The sequence below is a fragment of the Balearica regulorum genome, chromosome 3 (genome assembly GCF_011004875.1).
Source record: "Balearica regulorum gibbericeps isolate bBalReg1 chromosome 3, bBalReg1.pri, whole genome shotgun sequence".
In the NCBI taxonomy this organism is placed as follows: Eukaryota; Metazoa; Chordata; class Aves; order Gruiformes; family Gruidae; genus Balearica; species Balearica regulorum.
The window spans coordinates 47,183,196-47,200,854 of record NC_046186.1 but is presented as its reverse complement, the minus strand read 5'-3'; the positions used below and the strand labels follow the sequence as shown (position 1 = coordinate 47,200,854).

Genomic DNA, 17,659 nt, shown 5'->3' with positions numbered 1-17,659 from the left:
TGTTACAAAGACTATACTTCATTGTATATTCCATTTAAAATATAATGATACCTTGTAGTATTTTTTCAGAGCAACAATTTAAAAATAGCTAATTGATTTGTGATATGTGGCTTTTCACCAGCTTCCAAAGAAATCTTTGCAGGCCTGTAGGCTAGATGTGTAGATAAGCTGAAGTCCTAGCATCTCTGTAGTGATATCACATTAATTTTGTTGTGTAAATAGCAAAAGGCATAACCGATGTACTGCTGATGTGCAGAATGATTGAACTTGGTCTTGTCAAAACAATGGTAGCAGTACTGATTTTTGATATTAGAGGGCCAAAACACATTAAGAAGAGTTGAACAACTGGTGTATGGAATTAGGTCCCTAAGTTAATGTGATGTCGTCACATAAACTTCTTAGACCAGAATATCTTGGAGGCAAGATTAGATACCATTCTGAGAAACCACATACCTTTTTTCTTTTGCATTTTGTTACCATTCCTTTTTTTCAGGCACTCTACATGAACACAAAGGTTAAAAACACCAAAAAAACCCAAACAAAACAAACCAACCAACCAACAACAAAAGAAGAAATCCAGTTACCAGGACAAAACCAAAAAGGTAGACAAAAGGCAATGAATTCACAAGAAAAATTAAGTTTTTATGATGAAATTTAGCCTGCTAATAGCAGATATCACAGGTTCACAAGTGGAATATGAGTTGGTTCACTGCCTTGTAGAAGCTAAAATGTTCTCTACACTTCAAAGGTAGACTAGGGATTCCTATAACTGAAACCACGTACAGTAGAAATAAAAAAAAAAAAAAAAAGAAAAAAGGAAAAAGAAAATAAAGGTCTAACAATCTGAATATAATACCCATCAACAGAAAAGAAAGCTTTGAGGTGAAATGTGGACAACTGGTAATTTCAATAGCCAACTGGTAATTTCAATAGCCTGGTTGTAATTGGGTTATTTTGATTCTAAGAGCCATATGTTGTCTCCCTCAGGCTAGATTCAGGCCAAAGATCATTTTTCTGGTAAAATACTGTACTGATCTTAAAATATATAGAGACAAGTAAGAGTCCAGAGCAAGTAGCTAGTAGTAGATTTATTTCAGGAACAATTACCTGAAAGAAACAAAAAGATAAAATGAAGAAGCCTGATAAGCTTTATCAAACAGAACTATAAATGTAGCTGTACTTCAGCCATGCTTCTTGGGCACTTCCATCTGAATCTGGGACTGATTTAGATAATGGCAGCTATTTCAACTTTTTTTGTTAATTTGAAAGCTACACATGTACTTCTGCAGTTACTAAGTTCATATGAGTCTGTGATTTAAAATCCTAGTATTTGAGAGCTTAGTGAGTCATAGGATAGTATTCTGGTCTAGAAAAAGCTGCTGGATATCATGAACCTTGAACACAAATAGCCTTTGCCTTTTTGTGGTTTGTCCCCCCCCCCCCCCATCAGGCAACTTTGCTTCAAAACTTTCAGAGAGAAAGATGAAAACACGTCCATTAAGAAGGTATACTGAAAATGGTTATCCATTCTGAGGTAACTAACCAGTCTAAAATATTTCAAAACAAAACTGGGCACCAGCTGCTTTCAGTCACCATGCTGCTCACTCAAAGGTAGTGAATGTTATCCACCATGTCTGCAGAAATGGCATTTTCTTAGGTTTTTTTACCCCTAATTGGACAAGTCACTAAAATTTGAAGTCCAGCTGGACGGATGTTTAGCCATGGTTCTCTTGTTAATGTTTGGAAATGACTCAGCAGCAAAAAATCTGTAAAAAAAAAGTATTTTTCCTAAGCAAAGACTAGGATTTTTTTATTATTATTATTGAATAAGAGCTCTAAGTGAATGAAGATGAAAGGATATTGCAAATAAAGATGAAAGGTTATTTATGGCCTGATGGAAAGTTCATAATTTGTCCTGCATGCTGCAAATTGCAAGTAGATTATGTCTTCAGACAACTGGAAGAAGCCTCATGTTTGCAGACCCTTCAGGTCCTTGACTTGAAGCACCCTGAGATCTTCTGAAAAGACAACACACCAGGACAATCACCCTGGAAGATTTCTACAGTGCTTTGATGATAACTTCCTGATATGGGTGATGGAGGAGCAGAGAGGAGAGTTTCTCTGCTGGATCTCTTACAAACATGGAAGAATCAGGGTGAGGGACAGCATTGGCTGCAGGTGATGAATTTCAAGATTCTGAGGAAAGATGATCAGGGCAAAAAGTAGGATCATAATCCTGGATTTCAGGAAAGCAGAATTTGGCCTTCCAAGACCTGCTTGATAGAATCCCAAGGAAAGCAGTCATGGAATGCATGGACAGTATTATAAATGCCAAAGCCCACCTGGATTGAATCTGGCAAGCATTCTGAAAGGGAGAAAGAAGTGTTTCTGCAGCTATATCAACAGTAAAATGAAGACTAGGGAAATCATGGGATGACTGCAGAATGAGAGTGGAGGCCTGGTGACAAAGGACATGGAGAAAGCCAAGTACTCAGTATCTTCTTCATTTTTGGGTCTTTATGGATAAGACTGGCCTTCAGAAAAGCCAGGTCCCCAAGACCAGTGGGAAATTCTGGAGCAAGGAAGACTTACCCTTGGTGGACAAGGATCAGGTTAGGGAACATTAAACAAACTGGACATATACAAGTTTATGAGACTTTATGAGATGCACCTGCAAAGGCTGAGGGAGCTGATATTGTGAAGTCACTCTTGATGATCTTTGAAAGCTTATGGCAGTTGCCAGACATGCCTGAGGACTGGAAGAAAGCAACTCTCATTCTTACCTTCATGCAGGGCAATAAGGAGGATGTGGAGAACTACAGGTTCATCAGCCTCATCTCCATCCCTGGGAAGGTGATGGAGAAAATCCTCCTGGAGACGATTTCCAAACATATTAAGGACAAGAACGTGACTGGAAGTAGTCAGCATTGATTTACAAAGGGGAAATCATGTCTAACCAACATGATAGCCTTCTATGAGAAGGCTGGCTACATGGCTGAATAATAGATGTTGCTTATTTTTACTTTAGCAAGGTTCTCAGCATTATCCCATGTAACAACTTCACAGACAAACTGATAAAATATGGTCTATGTCAGTGAACAGTAAGTTAGATCAAAAAAATGGCCCAATTTTCATGGTCAAAGGGTTGAACTCAGTGGCAGAAAGTCCAGTCACAGGCCAGTAACTAGTGAAGTACCCAAAGGGTCGATACTGGGTGTCATACTGTTTAACATCTTCATTAATGACCTATATGATAGAACAGAGTGCATCCTCAGCAAGCATGCATATTACACAAAGGAGGAATGGTTGATAAAGCAGACGTTTGTGCTGCCATTCAGAGGGATCTCAACAGGCTGGAGAGATAGGCCAACAGGAACTTCATGAAGTCAAAGGGAAATGGCAAGTCCTGCAACTGGTGAAGAATAACTCCATGCACCAGCCCAGGCTGGGTCCAACCAACCAGAAAGCAGCTTTACAGAGGAGGACCTGGGAGTCCTGATGGACTGAACATGAGCCAGCAATGTGCCCTTGCAGCTAAGAAGAGCAAGAAAACCCTCTGTTTTATTGGGAAGACCATTGCCAGCAGGTCAAGGCAGGTGATCCTTCCCCTCTTCTCAGCACTAGTGAGACACATCTAGAGTGTTGGGTCTAGTTCTGGGCTCCTCAGTACAAGAGAGACAGGGAAATAACTGAGTGAGTACAGCCCACAGTGAAGGGCCACAAAGATGATTAAGAGATTGAGCATCTGTCCTATAGGGAGAGGCTGAGACATCTGGGATGCAGCCTCAAGAAGAGAAGGCTCAGTGGAATCTGACAGGGGGAAGATGGAACCAGACTCTCAGTGGTATCCAAGTGAGATGATAAGAGGCTGTAAGCACAAACTGAAATGCAAGACATTACCTTTAAATGTGAGGGGGGAAAAAAAAAAAAAAAGTCTTTTTCACTGTAAGTGTAATTGAACATTGGAAACAGAGAGATTATGGAATTTCATCCTTGGAAATATTCAAAACCTGACTGGACAACATCCTGGGCAATCTTCTCTAGTTGACCCTCCTTTGAAAAGGACATTGGAATCAACAGCCTCCAGAAGGCCCTTCCATCTGGAGAAGTCACCGCACTCAGCAATTCAAAACCACAGTGATTCTGAGATCACAGAATCTCTCTCTCTCTCTCTCTCTATATATATACTCTAAGATTTTTCCATTATTTTTAGTTCATGTTAGCTTTCCTAAGTAGCTGGAAAAAACTACGCATACATTGTATGACAAGGAAAGAAAGGCATTCTCCTGGCTCTGAGCATTCCTGAAAGACATATCTATGTATAATTTCCAGTGTACACTTCCAAATTCAGAAAAATAAAGTTCATCATTACAGAGTGGCATTCCTTGAAGAAGAAAAAGGTGAAAGAGAAAGCTGATATGTTTGTCCTCAGGATCAGATGAATGGTTTCCTTTGTTATCTGCAGTTCACATTGTTCTCAAATCTCCACAATTCTATTGTTCCAGCAGTCATAGAAAGTTAGTGTTGTTGGATAGGAACAAGACGAAATATTTATTTAGTTTTAATTAGAATTATCTCTCATAGAAAATGTCTAATTATGTCCATACAGAAATTAATAAAATAAGTGACATATAGATTTTGACAATGAGAGGCTTGTTGATCTAAGTGGGCAGATACAATGAAGGAAGGCAAGGTGCCTGGTGTTTAACTTAAAAAATTGTTTAATCATAGCTTTTCCAAGCTTAAACCAATTAAAAGTTCTCTTTCTCAATGCTCATCCTGCATTTTTATGTGTTAACCTACTTTCTCAATTTTTAATGTAGCTGATTTCATATTAACACCTTTATAGAAGTTATGTGAACATGATGTTCCATATTTCTATATCCCAACCATGTAGGGAAATTTCCAGTAAGATGAGTTAATGTGATAGCTCCTTTGGGTTGGTTTTATTATTTTTATTTTTTGATTATTCTATTGCTGTAGTGATTACGATTTCAGGCAATAAGCTAAACCAATATATTACTAGACTGGCAGTCAATCAGATCACTATCAGTTCAAACATCATTTAAGAAGATCTACTTTTTTTATTATTTATATAGCTCCATAGTTCATGGTGCTACATAGAACAAATCAAAGACAGATTCCCTGCCCCCTAAGAGCTTACAGTCTAGGCAAGTACAAGAACAACAGGAGGAGATAACATAGGCGGGGACAGAGAGGGGTAGTAAATGAAGAGAAGGACAATTAGATTACAGTCACATAAAAACTAGTGTGTTTATCTTGGTGGATACAAACTGGGGAGATGAGGTGCTTGAGTAACTTTATTTTTAATTAGAACTACATTTTATAGGAAAGCCAGAAGAAAAAGGTTTTGAAAATAAATTTGAAAGTGTCAGAGGTGCTTGTAGGAAGGCAAAGAGGCAAGACTGGAAGGGAACAGGACACTAACATATTTGAAGTTGGAAAGCAATGATCCTGGATGTCAGCCGAGTCAACCTCAGTGACCCTTTCTTTTCCTACACATCCTTGAAAATACAACAAAAAGCACAATTGCTCCTGTACACCTAAACACAGGCTTGTATCTTATTTTGCCTTTAATATTGTATCAGTACACATTTGGGGATGTATTGGATAAAATTTGTATTCCTCTGAAGTAGGAGTTTTGACACTGCTTTCAAAGTAGTCAGCATTTTGATCATCTATTTTGTGATTGTTGATGTATTTGGAGACTCTAGTGTATCTGGAGACTAAGTGAAGTTGTGTCTAAAATACTTTCAATATTTTTGTAATATCCTTACTATAATAATAATAATAATACAAAAAACATTTTATGGTATTATCTTTTACCTCTTTGTATGCTGTTATCTCTGCTTATGACCCTTTTTCCTTGAAAACATTTTTATTTTGTAGAATATCAGGGTATTTCTCCTACTTCTATTGAGGCTTTAGATTTTTGTGGGGTTTTTTTCTTCATAAATTATGTCTTTTCCATTCTAAAATATTAAATAGTTAGTGTAGTAGGGCTAAACATTGTTATTTCAGGTTGTTGGAAGACTCTGTGAATGAAACCAGGAAGGATTATTGCACAGAGTCTCAAGCAATATAAATATGAAAGAACAGGTTCTTTCATACCTATACTGAATTCTTCAACTGAAAATTGAGATAGAAACTTCAGAAAGTAATGTCTCATACAAAAACTGCCAGATACTCCCTGAACATATTTGTATTTGCGTTTATGTAATTGGAGAATAGTATTAAATGGCCTGCTGATGTCTATAATGGGCCAAATCCTCATTTACTATAAAGCACCACATATCTCTTGATTTCATCCAACTATTTGGCTCAGAATTTTCACTACTAGTCCTTCACAAATGACATTTCTCAAAAAAAGCTAATAGATTTTTTTGTCATTTATTCTGTAATATCCACATAGTTATCTATTGCCATATAACGATGCTGAGGTGACCTGAAGATCCAAATCGAGAACCTGAGAATCCTTAAAGATTACAGACTTCTATCTTCCTTGAAACAGATATAGTAAAAGAAAAAAAAAAAATCCATTCAGTTTTTACCTCAAATTTTCATCCACCAGATAGCACCATATAACTGACTTATAACTGCTTTAAAAGTCTTCTCCAGAGTGACATTCAAGGTCAGTCAGAGAAGTATCCATCATCCTGTTCTGGGAAATCAACAGACTAATTGAGCTATTATATGAAACCACATAAAGCAGTTATATACAATTCCTGAATCTTCATGGGCCAGATACTCACTTGATTTTAGCTGGTGTCATTCCGTTGACTTTAATGACACTATAGAAATTTATACGACATGAGCATTTGGGACTAAGCCATTCACAGGCCTTTCAAACTGAGGAAGTTTTCTTCAGAATTGAGAATTTCCTCGATAATAGTGAAGGGGAAATGAACCATTGAACTTTTTGGAGTACAAAACTACCAGTAGTATTTTCTACTACTTTGAGGGTCAACTCTTTGTTAGTCCTTTATCCTTAAATGTCTTAATATTATGTGAAAAATACAGAAGTAATTACTAATGTGCAACAAAGTAACAGTATGAATTAGCGTGTAATTTTTCTTTAAAAAGCCATTATCCTACTATGAATCTGTGGAGCCACACATTTCTAGTCTGGATCTCAAATAAAAATCTCCAGTTACTTTGCATATTTCCCTTAATAATGGAAGGCTGAAATTCTCACTGAAATCTTAATTAAGCCACACTACTTCTGTGTTAGGATTCTTGTTCCCTGGGGGATTTTGACCCAATAAAATACTTGGGACATATTCTGTAATCACACTTGCTTTGGCTCACACAAAGCTTAATGAGAATTGGTCATGTAGGACTAAGGTGAGAATGGAACTCCTGCTTATTTCAACAACCTCAATGGAGAAAAGAAAGATTTTTTTTTTTTTTTAATATAATACAGCGTTTTATTACATGATTTTACAAATTTTATTGTAAATCATCAATCAAATGCAATAGCCAATTACTTTTTCCATTCCAAACCATCATAATTAGGAGCTTTCATTGTGTTGTATGACAGTTACTTTCTTTCTCTTTGTATTTTAAAGAATTAAACTTAAATATGTATTATGTAAGTATATTCATTTTCAGAATCTTTGCTGAAGGTGTTTTTATCTTGTTTATACTTCAAACAAAGATAACCTGTTCTCTGTTATCACATAAATTGGGATGAAAGTCTCACAAATATAAGAGAATTTGCTTTCTCAGTCCCTATTCACAATGGAAATGGCCAGCTCAGTTTCTATGAAAATTAATGAGAACTGGGTAGTAGACACAAACCTCCCCCTTCCCCCCAAATTTCATGATATAATTTCTAAAATTTGGATGATATATCTTATACTTCTGTGCTAGAAAGATGATGATAAAATTAAATTAAGCCCCAGTAAACAAATAATCTCATTACTCACCAATGACTGATTATCTACAATTACTTTGAAGGGTTTTTTAAATTAGCCAGATTAATTATTTTCTTTATAAAGACCATCTTCATAATCTTTTTTGTTTGACATAACATTCCCACATAGCCCATGCGATACATTTTTTGTTGAGATACAAATAAATTTACAGTAGATGGAGGTGCAAGATTCAGCATCTGTAGGGCAGTATTTCAAAATGTTATGTCCAAGAACTCACCACAGGAAGAACATGTAAATTAGCTTTGAAGCAGCTAAGAGCCAGATCCTGCAAAAACTTATCACAATATGCTGTACTGGCTTCTGTCAGAAATCCCAGCAAACTCTCTGGCCACACGTTTAGTGGCAAGAATCAGTAGGATAGGGCACTAAGCTGAGGCTAAGTACCACTACTGACACAAAGTACTTGTACATATGTTGCTCAAATCACACAGGAAAAACAAAACAACTAAAACTGACATAATTTTAATGCTTTTTTTTTTTTTTTAATTTTGTGCATTGGATTCAAACAGCAAACTGAGTGCACTTTAACTGTTATCACAATGTGGTCAAGAGGTCTGTGTCTTTTACCATTTACACACAATTGTTCACGACAGCATGTTATCAGCCTAGTGGAAACCAGGGGTGTAGCATGGTAAGCAGTGGTGGTAGTGCACCTAGTTTTTATATTATCTAACTTGAAAATATGTCTCTTCTAAGATTCCTTTTTCTTGATAAAAATAGTTTTCACCAAACGTTGGTGGTGCACACGCACTACCATTCATGCTTGGCATCACACCCCTGACAGAAACACATGTTCTTATTTTGTTGATAAAAAGTATTACAAAAATTTCCATACAAAAACTATTTTCATAGAAATCTTGCATTTCCACAAATAAACCTGAACATTTTTTTTTTTTGAAAAAAAAAAAAAACTGCTCAAGAATTTTGTTCATTTAGTACTGTGACTGTATTGAAAAATGCAGTCCTCCTTAAAGTTCTCCACATTCACTTCTTTTAGGTGACCCATCCCACTTCCAATATTAGCGAGAATTGCACAGGCTCCATTGAGTTCAATTAGTAGCAGGAACAAGGGTTTCAAAACCAATTCAGGCTAAAATGCAAGCCCTCTATGTGTGAAATACACTGCTTCCCACCCCCCTCCCTCTTTTCATGATTAAAGAAATAAAGTAATTGCTTATATCTAAAGGTTGTAAGATACTTTCCTTTGTACTAAGGAAACTTTCATTCATCTAAGAATTGGGTCAAAATTATGAATTTTTTTGTTGTTTTTTAGATCAAAGTTCCAGCCCAGGTAAATTTAAGTTACTGATTTTTTTTTTTTTAATTATTATTTATTTTACTTAGTTCAGTGACACAGACAGTCCAAAAAGCAAGTGAGCATCCTCATATTTATCCTTCTATTCATGGGATTCATGTTTCTTCACTTTATTATTTCTCCCATCCAGGAAGCTCATATCGCCTGTCCAGATGATAACTTCAGTCTACCAGCAGTTACCAACTCTTCTATGCTTGGAAGTTCAGAAGAACATATGGTTTCTTGTTCCACTACAGTTCTGAGATATTACATTTACTAGACTCCTTCCGCGGTTAGTATTGTCTTGGACAATTATTCTCCATCTCCTGGCAACCGTTGAACTTCAAAAGGAACCTGTAATTTCTCACTGAGACTGCATTTGAAACCAGCCACAAAACTCACATGGAACATTCATTCATTCATGATGGTGGAAACCCATGACGAACAGTGTAACCCCGCATAACTTGGTTGATCCATGATGCTTGTGATTCGAGTCTGGCCATTGCAACTGCTGAGATCACAGAGTCTCTAGTTCATAGACACAGCGGCATGAGGTAACTCATTTTATTTTGCACAGGTTGCATATTTCCACAGGAAACATTCTCGCAAGGTTGTTTGGAAAAAAGACGACAGTTTGTGCTTGGGGTATTTGGCTTCCCAGCTCTATGCCATGGTTTCTTTACCTGGCAACCTTCTGTCGTTAAATGTGTGCATGTTGATAACTTCTTCTGTTTTCACAATAACGGGTGCCTGTGGCTTGTGTTTTAATCGACGCTGACACTTCAGAGACATCCTCAGCTCCTCTACCATGGCACTACAGAAGGACCTCTGAGGAGGGAAATAGAGAAAGAAAAAAAAGAAAAATCAGCTGTAAGAAATGTCTAGCTGCAATGTCTAGAAGCAGATTCACTCTATTGGCACAGTCTTGTCAGTCCTGTAAGTTTGCTTTGTCTCAGCCTGGAGCTCATAACAAATTGCTGTCTCTTAAATATGCATCACATAGTAATTAAAATGACTTCTCAAGCTGTGATGACTCAGTGAAAAAATCACCTTGTCTCTACAATTATTTATCTGGCAGCTACTGACTATGGATGCATATGATACATAAAAATATTTCAAACAGATGTTCTGTTAACATAGTTTAGCCTTACAGGTTAGCATCTGAATGTAATATGTATAATAGGTACTCAGTAAAATCTCCTTGCCCATATTTCAAAATATTACATTTCATTTCTATATGTTTTAAATTGCTGTTCCTCATCAAAACAAGAAGCTACAGTGAAGGAAGTTTACCTAAATTAATGTTTAAATACTGTTGAAATGCAGACTTATTAGTGAAAACAAGTATCTACTCCATTATTTTTAATATCTCCTGTATCTAAACATTTCTTCCACTACGATCATTTGTGAAGTATATATTTGCAAAAAATATCCAGTTTCATCAATCTTTATGAAGAGCATATTACCAGAAAAATAATTTATTAACTTGTTTTCATCAAAAGCTAGATCTTTAAAGTCATTTTTCCATTTTACAGTGCAAGAAATTTAAAAAGTAAAATGAAATCTCCCTTATCCCCTCAATTTGACTGAATTCTCAACTGCTAATAATCTGCTGAGCAATTAGCCTCTCCTCAGTGTGAGAATTGGAGTATGGATGAAGAATGGAAGTAAGGAAGAAGAATCTGTTTCGGGATCTGTGAATTAACCACTTTTATCATATACTTTATCTTAAATGTTTTCCAGCTAATGAAGAAATGTATTAACCAAATAACACATCCCAGAGCCTGTGATGTTATGACAAACTTCTGACAATTGCTCTCACCCAAAGCAAATTTGAGGTGTAATCTAACATTTGCATTTTGCTTTCTAAATAGCTAATCTCCCATCTAGGGAAATATCTCCTGATCACTGTTTGATTTTGTGTGAGTATTGGTAGATCATCAGTCAATATATTATTGTCTAATATATCTCCCAAATCATGAATTCACCTTTATTTGTAAACTGTTATGCCTCCATATTCATACAAACCTGGAGTTTGGAAATTAGATCAAGAAAATATTTAAGGACCTCACCCTACCTAGTTCTTTGGGAGTCTAAATCGAAACTGTGTTTATCAAAATCTGCATTCAGCTTCCCACCTCCAGGGCTGAAAGCACTCAGTTTTCCACATCACACTTTATAGGTTTGTCATTGGACACAGTTTGGAGAAATTCCGCTAAACACTTTGGCACTTGACTAAGTCCTGGATGCCACCAGAATTCACACTCCAGTTCTCTATGTGTAAGGTCATCATTTCAGTAGGTGTGCTCTCACAAAGAACCTAACAAATCGAGTTCCCCTAAAAAAGTGGCAACTGCTAAAGAAGGACATGTAGTAGATATTTCAACTTTCTTCTGCACAGCCATTCATCATCTGGAGCATTAGAGATGAATGTGAACTGACACGTTTGAGAGTGTCAGTTCAACAATATCTTCTGCCAGAGGAGACTTAAGCTTCAGTGTCTCAGCAAAGGTCTGTAACCTACAGGCATTAGACCATTTCAAGGTAAAAACACTTGCAGTTTCCACATACTGATCCTGTTCCACTTTGAATGGAAGCAGTTAGCAGAGGCAGAGCAGGAGAAAAGGAGAGAGGGAGAACATGGGCTGTTCTGTAGATTAGGGATTATAGCACACAGTGGCAGAGGAAAGGCTTCAGTGGCAGTTCCTGTTTAAGTAACAACTTCAATATATTTATGCAAAATTCTATTTAGTGCGAAAGAGTGCAAACATGAGTTGTCTCAGTCATGGGCTAGAACTGAACCTGAATCTCCCAAATCCCGAACAGACACCCGCTTCTCTAATCCTTTGCATGAGTAAGGGAATAGGCAGGTGGGAGGGAAAGGCTATGATATTCTTCCTTTCAAACATGCTGAGTTTGAAATAAAGGCATGACACCTACTCATCTTATGATAGAAAGGGTTTAGACACATGCAACTAAGAAAAGTTTAAGTTGTGAATCCAAAGGAGAGGAAGGTATATCTCTCTGATACAGAGTCAAGCACAAGTCCTTCAGAGGCCAAACTTCAAGACAAAATTTGTCATTTCTGGCTGGCTACATGGATTGACTTCTACCATGGATACTCATTAGCAATCCCTTTTAAAAATGTTCCAGTGCACTGGGTTGACATCCAAGAGAGAACTTATGGCTTTCATTGTGTGAATGAGGTGGCTAAAATTTCTAATGGAATGGTCTGAACTGTAATATGTCAGATCTTCATACATAAGGTATCTTTGCTTAGCATTGTGTACAAAGCAGGAAACAGTACCTCCCTCTTATCTGGTTCTACTTTGAAAGAAAGTATTCAATTGTCTTAGTTTTTCTCTTTTTTAAAGAAAGTGCTGTTGCTTAACATCAGAACTGCAGTTATGATTATGAATCCGAAATTAGCCCTGAAATCTTTCAAAAGGGCAAGATTTAATGTAATATTCCCTAATGGCTTACAGGCTAAATTGTTAAGGCTTGCAAATATTGGTATTTTCACTGTGTGGGGAACCTAGCACATAACCCAGGAATTTCACAGGGAATCCATTAAGAAATAAATGCTGCAACTCTCAGTGTTACACTAACTCCAACCATTATATGGCTGTCACCTCTGGAATCAAAGACCTACTGAAACATTCTGAAGAACAAAACCCTTCTAAATTTAAAAATGGTGCATTAGCACTTAACACTTTAATGATGTCCCATGTTTGTTTTTTTTTTTTGTTGTTGTTGTTTTGTTTTTTGCCAAGACATCTAACAAGAGTGCCAAAGAAAGAGTGAATCCTTTTCAAGATGTATCAATCCACAAAAATCTTTTGCAAAGATCTGCAATCACTTACCAAAGGGTATAAACTTTTAGGTAATATCAGTAGGAACAGGATTACAATCAAGAGCCAAGAGGTAGGAAGACACATGCACTTGATGCCAACATTCTGAAATATCCTGAAAATTAGATCTCAAGAAACTTGCCAACATGTTTTATTGAGAATTTTACCTGGATCTGAAAACTCAATTAAATGAGAAATGTTGGCAAGACTGACAGTCTTAAAAAGGCAGTTAACACAATTTTGAGATAGTTATTTTATCTAGAAAATTATTCCATTTTGTGTTTTCAAATTATTTTGTATAAATTAAATTCATGGGAACTTTTCTGCATATATTGTATTAAAAATATTATTTAATTAATTTATTACATTTTGTATTTATGCTATGTATTTTAATATATCAACTGTTTGAAGAGTAAACTATTAGCTCCCAGACAGTACCATTGTTTTGGTAACTAAACACTGAGCAAGAGAAATACTACACTTTGTTGTTTGTTTTTTTCTTTTTTTCTCTCCCCAAAATTTCACTCACTCATGTATTTTGAAAAAGATGAATTCAAGGCTATGTAAAAGTTCATGACCTGGGTGCTTATTCTTTGTGTTCTATCAGACAAATATAAGCAAGAGTTTTCCCACATATTGCAAAATCATGTTCAAAAAGGGTTTACAAAGGAATACTTTATGTTTGACCTTTTTTTTAAATAGAAACTATTTTCTTTTCTTGTTTCAGTTCCAATCTGTGTACAGTCTCCATTTTCTGTACAGTTAAACATTATATTCTTTCACGGTTAGGATATAACGTTTGGAATAAGAAGACATGAAAAAAAGAAGCAGCTCTAGAATACATTTTTTGTGACAGATAAATGACATTTTCAAATATAGTTTTAGAAAATATAATCCAATGTCTCGATCCTGATTTCAATTGACCATTCAGATTGTTAAGGGAAAACAGTGAAATGTTTACAGAATTTATAGGCTATATTTCAAAACTGATGTCTGTCATGAAATTGAGCACTTTTAGTATAAATTACAAGTCTTTCCACTTAATTCAAAGAAAATAACTTTTGCCCCCAACTTACCTTCCACACTGCAGGCATGTTACAAGAACATCAGTTATTACTGATTTTTCACCAACCCTTACAAAATCCTAAGTTGTCTTCTTAAATGTTATGAGAAAGTAAATGCTGCCTCCAAGTCATCTTAGATCTAATCAAATAGTAGAGTTGAAGGAAGGTATATTGTTCTTTAAACACCTGTGTAGTTAAGTGTAACTGTTTTGTTGCAGCAAAACAATCACTATAAATGTTAAAAAAAAAGAGCTGCAATTCAAAGTGGGGAGTTCCAGGGTACAAAAGAAAATTTTAATCAGAACTGTAGTTCTTAGCCTTTTAACACAAAGCAATTTTGAAAAAGCACATCTCCTTAGGAAAAGTAAAGTAACTGTTACCTCTTTCATTTGCCACAGCTGACAGCTCACAAGTCATGTAGAATCAAGATAATAATTCTGTGAAATGCTACCACTGTTTACAATCTATTTAGACAGCTTGTGTTTGGCTTTACTGCCTGAGAAAAAAACCATATCTTTGCATGTATGTATTAATATGAAAGCTAGACAATATTTAAACTGTTTTCATCATATTGTTATATAGAAATTTAGAAAGGTAATTAGAAATCATATTAGCACTTGTTAGACAGAATTATGAGACTATCACCATCGATTTTATTTTTAACAGCCTAAAAAGAGCAAGGTAGACAGGAATAGCATGCCTGCACCACTCAACATTCTGATTTAAGTGAATAATAGTCAATGTATTTTAAATATAAAAATCTTCAATCACTTGCTGGTTTATATTTTTCCCCTCTTTGATGAAGTTAAAATAAAGTTGACTGTCAACATTCAATAAAAAACTGTAAGATTTACTCAGAAGTTCATTATTTCCAGTGTTGTGTGTCAGATATTATTTGAAGACTTGTTTAATTTTCTCAAAGTAGTAACAGTGGTAATCCTGCATTGTCTTGCTATGTTATGGGTCAGTGTTCTAGCATCTAGTAGGATATATCAATCAAACTGGTTTTTATCTTCTTGAAGTTAGCTGAGAATGAATACATAGTGCTACCATGACCCTCCCTCCTAATCAGCTTCTGCTTCCATATGCCACTCCTCCAGGGATTTTGAATGTGTATATGGAAAACCTGTCAATCTTAAACCCCCCTAGACAGAAACACAAATCCTAGCAAAATATTGACTTAGGATCACAAAGAGATGAACAATTAATGGAATGAAAATAACCTCAGAAAAGGAGAAATGGTATTTCATTGTAGTTGGAGCATTATTTCAAAAGTTCAAGTGCACTTGTAATGATTGGATATTTAGGTTGCTTAGCTATATACCTAGTCTTAGACATGATTGTTGATTAAAGGTTATACAAATATATATGTATAAACATGAATATCTATATCTTTATATATACATAATATGGTTACATTAAAATAATTTTGCCACATATTTTCTGATGTAGTACATTTCCAATCCACAGCAAATATAATGTACTAGTACACTGCAGACTAAGTTCATATTAATTAGCTGAAAATATCACCAATATATTCTCAATTTCAGATTTAGCAATTATTGGGTTTTTGGTAGAAGTAGAATGAGTAGCCAATTTAGGAAGTTATTTTCAGGCCAAAATGTATGGGAGATTTCATTGCCTACTCAAATACAGACAATAACACCAAGCAAAATGAAAATTTTAATTCCAGAAATTAAGCTTTGCTTCCACCATAGTATCTACAAAGTCAAGACCAGTAGAGTTGTTCCAGACAGCTTGGTGAAGCATTAGCTGCTTTACCTTGTAACTGAAGTGAATGCTGGTTGTTTCAAGGAACTTTCTTGCTATTTTATGGAGAGGATCAACAACAATCTAATGGGACTGACCCTTTCTTTAAAAAAACAACACTGAAATAATCTTCTGCAGGCTGAAGTGCTCACTGAGTTTGAGAGTTATGAGATGAACTTAGATGACGTACAGAACCTCATTGCAGGCCACTTCTAGCATAGATTGTTAGTGTCTCCCAGTGGGACAGTAAGATTCCAGCTTGCCTTAAATGATCTGTTCAAAAAATTATCAATTGGTGTCCAAAAACCAATTCAGCCACTCTCAAATTCTAAAATTTATTTCCTAACAAAACAAAATGCAGTCTGGTGGATTAGAGAGAGTTCTGGTAAAGCAACTCTGATTCCATTTAAAGTCTTCTAAAACTGTTTAACCTGGTTTCCTGTCTGAGTGCAGCCTGACAGCTACACTAGTTCCTGCGGCTGATGGGGAACTCCTGTCAGTGCAGAAAACTTTTTCAAAGGTGGCTGTGTTTAGTTCTGCCAGCAGCCTTTCTGGCCATCGCCCTGACCATGATGTTTTTCTGACTCACCTGTGGACCTAGGCTGGGGCAGATGGGATTGCACTTGTGTGGTTCCACTCTTTCCTCTCAGAGAAATCCCAGAGGATGGCATAGGGCAATTGCTCATCAGCCCCGGGGGCTCTTTCTCATGCGGGATTCCACAAGGTTTCATCCTGTCATCTCTCCTTTCAACATGTATATGAGGCCACTGAGGAGATAATGAAATAATTTGGGCTGTGGTGTCATCAGCACGCAGATGATACACAGTCCTACTCTCTCGTCAGACCAGGATGGTGCAGTCATTTTGTGCTTCCAGTACCTGGCTGAAATAGTGGTATGATGGCAGCTTAATCCAGGGAAATAGGTGCAATGTTGGACAAGTAAAGGGAAACATTCACAAGGTATTATCTACCCTTATTATATTCAGTTCCACCTCTTGTGAAAGAGGCTTACAGTCTCAGATTTCTCCAGTTTCCTAAGTTTGGGTCTGGGTTTTCAAATTGGATCAGTGGTGATAAGTACTGTTTGTCGCTTGTGTTTCAGTCAGTGGCAATAATTTCTACTGACGTGAAGCTTGCCACACCAGTCCAGGTCCTCTTCCAGAACATATTACTGCAGTACAGTGTCCCTGCACAACGGCTACAAATGACTGCCGGGTGTTTAATAAGTGCTGATAGCAATTCATTGTACTTCAGCCACATAGTTGCCACTGAGCAAATAAGTAACAAAATACATGCTACTGCCTATCTGATTTAGAATTATATCCAATGCAATATTTTAATGGTTCTGTATGTTGTGATCACAGCTGTGCAGGGTATTTCTTCGCCTTTCATCAGAGATGATCCTGATTGCACTGAAACCGGTCACCTGAGATCTTGCGCTCTCAACCACTGGGTGTGAAAGTTCATTCATTTATTAAATAATTTTTGATCCTAGATCTAAATTCATTCCCTGTTCGTCCAAGGAAGGTCTGCTTTGTTGATATTCAGGCATGGTGAAAGGAAGTTATGATGATATGTAATTAATCCTTTGGAGTATGAATCTATCTGGCTTAAAATACTGTATATAACACCATATATTTTAATTTGAAAATAAATAGTCCATCTCACAGAGACATTTTAGAAAATAAATACAAACTTTCTTACCTGACTTTAGCTGTATCT

General features: G+C 36.2%; 1 protein-coding gene across 2 annotated transcripts in view; it reads right to left on the bottom strand.

Annotated features, from left to right (window-relative positions):
- Window positions 1–5,149: 5,149 nt before the first annotated feature.
- Window positions 5,150–17,659, bottom strand: part of GRIK2 (glutamate ionotropic receptor kainate type subunit 2) — a 433,684-nt gene continuing 421,174 nt past the window's right edge. The window contains exons 18-19 of one of the 2 annotated variants that reach the window (XM_075747789.1): window positions 16,527–16,704; window positions 9,931–10,080 (exon numbers count right to left, since the gene is read on the bottom strand). In XM_075747789.1, coding sequence (XP_075603904.1) covers window positions 10,067–10,080; window positions 16,527–16,704 — 192 coding nt within the window. In that variant the 3' untranslated portion in view covers window positions 9,931–10,066. Of the gene's footprint in view, window positions 10,081–16,526; window positions 16,705–17,659 lie in introns of both variants that reach the window. The other variant, XM_075747790.1, reaches the window with a different exon arrangement.